This window comes from Oreochromis aureus, linkage group 5 (genome assembly GCF_013358895.1).
Source record: "Oreochromis aureus strain Israel breed Guangdong linkage group 5, ZZ_aureus, whole genome shotgun sequence".
Taxonomy (NCBI): domain Eukaryota; kingdom Metazoa; phylum Chordata; class Actinopteri; order Cichliformes; family Cichlidae; genus Oreochromis; species Oreochromis aureus.
In genome coordinates this window covers 14707841-14713840 of record NC_052946.1, presented here as the reverse complement: position 1 = coordinate 14713840, position 6000 = coordinate 14707841, and the positions used below count along the sequence as shown (strand labels likewise).

General features: G+C 37.8%; 1 protein-coding gene across 1 annotated transcript in view; it reads left to right on the top strand.

The window, feature by feature from the left end:
- Positions 1 to 338: 338 nt before the first annotated feature.
- vstm2l (V-set and transmembrane domain containing 2 like) overlaps positions 339 to 6000 on the top strand; it is a 22678-nt gene continuing 17016 nt past the window's right edge. The window contains exon 1 of the mRNA XM_031747640.2: positions 339 to 620. Coding sequence (XP_031603500.1) covers positions 506 to 620 — 115 coding nt within the window. The 5' untranslated portion in view covers positions 339 to 505. The remainder of the gene's footprint in view (positions 621 to 6000) is intronic.

The following is a 6000-nucleotide window of genomic DNA, read 5'->3' as shown; positions in this document are numbered from 1 at the left end:
AAAGTGGAACTACTTTTCCTCCTTTAACTTCAATAGGTTAGCAAGGATACCCAGTTTAAAAACACACCAAACACCCTCAGCATACATAAAACACATAGCATGAAACAATTAAATCCCACCTTCTCAACCGCCACGTTAAATATTCATTAATGTTGTTACTGAGGGCAATTATCTAACCTGTGTGGACGAAATGAGTGAGGAGGGTGTCCAAAAAGGAGGCGCGGGATAAACTTAAAACGACAATAAGGGCTCTGTCAGATCCCTCCGCCTAATTGACTGTCCCGGTGTGAGCCGCCGCACCTGTTTACACGCTGCTTCTCCCTCCGCCCGCGCTGGCCGCATCATCTCCTCCCTCTCACAGCCGAGCGGGTCTCCGAGTCTCTGTCCTCCGGCTCCAGCTGTATGTCTGCAAGGGCTGCTCTGCGCCGGTGGGGATATACCGTTACCGATGCTCTCCATCTAACGTGAAAATTTCATACAACTGTTTTAAATACCGGCAGAAGCAATGGGAGCTTTCGGAGTGATAATGGGGCTTTTACAGTACGCGGGACTTTACATTCAACTTAACGCAGCTCTTAACGACGGACACGGAGAGGTGGATAATCACATCTCTGGGAACGGTAAGTTGTGTTAATGCTTGTGTTTGTTGGAGAGGAAGAGTGAAGATCTCATTGCATTGACTCTTAAGTGTTTGGGTGGGGTTTAGTGAACAACAACGTTTGATGTCTGTGATTAGTTCAAATACATTACGGATGGGGTGTGTGGGGCTAAATTAAACAATGAGTTGTGCACTTTCATCATGTTTTATTGTGTTTACACCAACGTGCTCGACCATGTTTGAGCATTTTAATATCCCTGTATATGAAACTTGTTTTTCATTACTCATTAAGAGCGCAAACACACACACACACACACACACACACACACTTGGGTTAACAACAAGCAGCCTGTGTACAGGCAGGTGTTTCATCATAATGTCTTCTTACTAAAGTGTCTTCAAAATGTTTGTGTGTATAATTATTTTAACACACACTCACTCACAAAACAGATGTTGCAACTTTGGTAAGTGTTTGCATATTCCTAAATGTCAGCAGAAAATAAACATTTTTTAATGTTCTTTTTTTTAATATCAGAGAAAATGTAAGACTAGTATAAACTGTAATAAAATAGGTCATCTTTCATTTCTTAACCATGCATTGCTGTTTGGTCTGACAAGTACATTTTTTTTGTTAAATTTTACTTTACACATAACTGACTCAGGTCTTTCCCCAAGGCACCCTACCCAAACGTCTTGTTTTTAGTAGTTTCATACAGTATCCCTAATTATTTTAGGCAATTTCTTTTTTCCCAAGTCAATAGGCGATGGTAGAGACAGAGGGACAGAAAACGTGAGGAGAGATTAGGTGGGATGATGTGCAGTGTAGGGCACCCTTCAAAAATCAGTTTTGCAGTGAGATGGTAGCCTGCCCATTACTGGGACCTCTACAGTGGTGTATTAATGTTTCATTTTAAGACAGTTTAGAAAATCTGTGTCTCTGAAAACTTTATTTTGAGTTGTATTTCATCAAAAAGTATAAAATAATGCTAATTAATATTGCTAAACAAGAATTGTAGAGTTATGAAAAGGTAGATATGTATTACAAATCCAACAGCACACTGTGTGAGCTGTTCAAATTGACAAGGCTTACCAGAATAGTTCAACATACTGAAAAATTAAACCCAGGGTGGACTGAAGATTTAGTCTGATGTACAACAAAATAAAATGTAACACTATAAAGTAAAACACAAATGCAAAAGGATGTGCACAGGTTTGCAATAGTCCAGTTGTTCTTCTAGGTTGATATTTCACAGCATAACACCTGACTTATTGTAGTTTCACTGGGATTGCTATTATTAGGGAGATTTATTGGTGACTGAGACATAAATTCTTTGTATTACAATGTCCACTTAATGCCATTCAACGCTAATGAACCTGTACTGACATAAAAATAGTATGTAAAAGCCTACATTAAAATTCCCTTCCCTTTAGATAAGTGTCTACCCTTGCACCTTCAACAGCAGGATCTGTTGGGCAACGATAAAACCTACTTCAGACTGAAACATCTAATGTTTACCTGCACTTTAAAAAAATGCAAAGTCTTTGAAATGCATATTTTCAAGTCATAGTCACTGAAACCACTGTTTCATTATTTGTTATTATTATTTTACCAGCTTTAATAACTTCTTTCAATGTGAAAAAGAACTCTGTGATTTCTTTTTCTGTGGTTCATACGTTGTGAAACTTTGAACAGAATTATTATTTATAGCTAATAGCAATCTCACCTTTCTCCTGCAGCTCCTAACCTTACTGTTACATAATTAAATTGCGTGGTTTCCCTTCAGCTTGCTGTGTTTAGCATTTTAGCTTTGACTTGACAAACTATAAATTCTGCAGTGGCGTCACATGGATGGACTATACTGGACAGGTTAGAAAATCAGCAGCATTTTTCCCAAAGGAAGCAAATTAAAATTGACTGTAGTGTTGCTATTAATACTGTTTCCCAGGCAAAAAAAAGAAGGAACGCCTCCGTGTGTTTAACAAGAATGAAAAACTATATTGAGAAAACAACCTAGAAGCTTTCTACTGTCATATTTTTACAACATCAGCTTCACCACCAGAAAACAGAGTTGTACTATCCTTTGTGGTTAGATAATCCTCTGAAGATTTAAAAAAAAAAATCAGACTCTTTGATAAATGGCTCAAGCAGAGGGAAGCCGAGCCTTCATGCAGAGCAGAGAGGCTGGATGCACAGTTCTGGAGAGTGCTTGTTAGATTTAGCCCTGACTCATTTGTTTCAGATAAGTGCACCTGGCCCTTGCACCCCAGTTTCCACTTGAGCTGAAGTGTAGATTGAATCACCTACAATGCAAAATTATATGTTCTATCTGAAGACAAACATGTTCGATGGATCAGTAGCTTCACCCCATTGTTTGCCACATGCATCAGAATAAGACTCTTACCTGCCACAAGTACTTGAAGGTCAAGTCTCAGCAGTAAGGAAAGCAACAGAAGCTGTAATAAGTGATGTTATGCATGGGGGAGGTCTCGGAGGTAACTTATAACACAAAGTGATGATAATGATGATGCGAAACATGTTGGAAGCCTTTCAATTTTAGCATAAGATGTTGCAGTGTTAGTGTTCTTTGGCAATGCTCATCCTCCTCTGTGAGTGCACTACCTTCACAGTGTGGGGGCGTGTATCAATTCATTAGGCTTCCAAAGTGGCTGGGATCCTCACCCAGTCCTCTGCTTGGTGTCCTCTTAATGAGGACAGCCAGCTCAGTCAGTTTGCATTGGTTTTTAATTTGATGGAGCTCTGACAGTGCAGGAGGTGGGGGGCAACAGATTGCACAGTCATGCTGTCACAGCAGAGGGTGCTGGTGGAGGCTTGGTAGGAAACAGAAGGGCAGTGAAACAATGGTTGAGACAGAGGCAAGAGTGTGTGTAACACAACGTGACTTGAAGTGATGACTGGTGATACAGAAATCTCTGATCTGTAAGAAAAAAAAAAATCAATCAGTTGTCTTGATATTTCTGTGAAACCTACCTGATTTTACGGAAATTCAAGTGAAACAAAAAATAAGCTTTGAACAATCGACTTTCAGTACTTGTAGCTACATTAAAACATCATATTTTATTTAATAAATTAAGACTATTAAAAAAAAATTAAAATAGAACAAAGAATTTCTTTTGGAAAAAAAAGCAGTTGTGATTGTTTTAATTATAGATTCATCTGCTGATAATTTTCCTCCAATAACAGACTGTGATTTGCCCAATTAAATGCTAACAACAGTGAAAAGGTTCATTACAATGACAAGAGACTGATTGTTTTACGTGATGCCTTTGGCATATGAAAAATTGTCTGTGAAGTAGGTGATGTTCATAACACTGAACAACACTTGAGGAGGAATTACGAGAGTTCAGAAAAGCTCCGTTGTCAACAACATTAAGCAGTGAACAGTTATCATAAATATTATCTTAACTGGTGTGTATATTAACATGAGCTGCTTCACTATTAGCAATTACTCGACAGCCACAAATCCAGCCACAGGGGGTCACCAGCTAGTGCATTCCCAGAGCTGGTCCCAAGCCTTGATTATTGGGAGTGTTGCATCAGGAAGTGCATCCAGTGCTTTGCCAAATGAAACATGCATCCACAGTGGCCACGCCTGTGGAAACATTTTTTGGTACTATTTTAGGTCATCTTAAAATATTTGAACAAAATACTTCTATTTTATATTTAAATACTTCTCTTCATTGGCTAACTATTATGTCTTGAATTGGTTTTATAATTTTATTGTTGACTGGCACCAGTGTATATTTCTGATCTCCTGAAATTGTGCACCCCTGGTCTAACCTGAGGTCCTCAGCGAAGGCTAGTTACCCCACAATCTCCCTGAGAAGATCTGAATGGCTCACTGGCTTTCTCTGATCCTCCATCTTGAGTTATTTCTATGTTGTCCTTTGTAATTGCTTTTTCACCTTCTGCTAGGGATTTTTAATTTATTTTATATTTGCTTTTAATTTACTTGTTTTTTAATTTTAATTGTCTTCATTCATCGCTTTTAATCTCCCTGTGCTGCCTGTATTCTTATACCTAATGTTTCATCTTTATCTCCTCTTAAATGTTTTATATGCTGTTTATTTCCCGTCTTGTCTCGTGAAGTACTTCCTAATGTTATTTTTTAAAGGTGCTATATAAATAAAGTTTTTTATTATTATTATTACTACCAAAAATCGGCCCTGGGGGCAGTTATTCTTTGCTTTGCTCATGCTTTACAACACAGACATGAATGTTAATTTGTCATGTTATTCTTTTTTATGTTCGTTATATCACTGTATCTAGTCAGATAAAACAGCTGTTCATAAACACCGAACAAAAAATACATGTATTTCTTCTTCTTTGCAAGCTATATATTAAGACAACCGAATCACATTATTAGCATGATTATTTGATGAACACTTATTTACAGTTGTGCATGAGAAAAGTTACCCCAATAAGCACCTGCAAAATGCATTTGCATCCAGCCACGTACACGTAATGTTGGCATTCATTTTGAGCTACTACACATAATATATCATTTGCAAGGATTTGAGTGCTATAAAAATCATTTGTGTGTAGGAGCAGTTTGGGAACAGGCATGCATCATTATAGTAAGATGATGATGATAATTATTTACTATTTTTATTATTAATAATACATTTACAACTTGCAATTTTCAGTCAACTTAAACTAGTTTTATCACTTTAGTTATTCTTTGCATTGTTATAATCCTTATTAAAAAAAAGGGGGGGGTCTTTTAATTTTGGGGGAATTTTTTTGCCCCTGTTTTATCAAGTATATTTTCCTGGGTTGCTTTAAATATTAGTATTGTGACAATCCCAGTGTACCAATGTGGACATTCAAGTTTGGGTTTTTTTGATAAAGAGGGTTCAGAAAATATAGTACAATTGTGAATATTCTACTTTAACAAGCTCTGTGTGTTATGATTCAGTTATTAAACAGATTATTATATGTGTACTTTGAATGCAGGAAAAACTAACGTGAAAATGTAGCAGCTTAATTCAATGTCCTGTTTAGTTCATTGAAACTGTGTAGACAGGACATGCCAAGCAAGGGCTCCTGCACTCAACTCAAGGAAAACACAGACACCATTACTTAAAGGCTCTCAAGGGCGACATAGAAGAAAAGAACGTAATGTTGTCTTTCATTACTGTGGACTCCAGATGGAGTACGCTGAGCAATCTCGAAAATGCCTCCGAGCCCTGGTATGTGTTGTCAACAATACGTGATACTTCATGTAGCCACATACTGGGAGGAAACGCAGAAATAGCCTCCGTGTCTCGCGTCCCAAGGGCTATGAAAAATTCAGTCCGTAAGCCCGGTGTATCAGTGGCAAAAGGTGGACAGCTGCTTGCTTGAATCCCGGCTCCATTCTTATTTCATTATTTTTAACTTC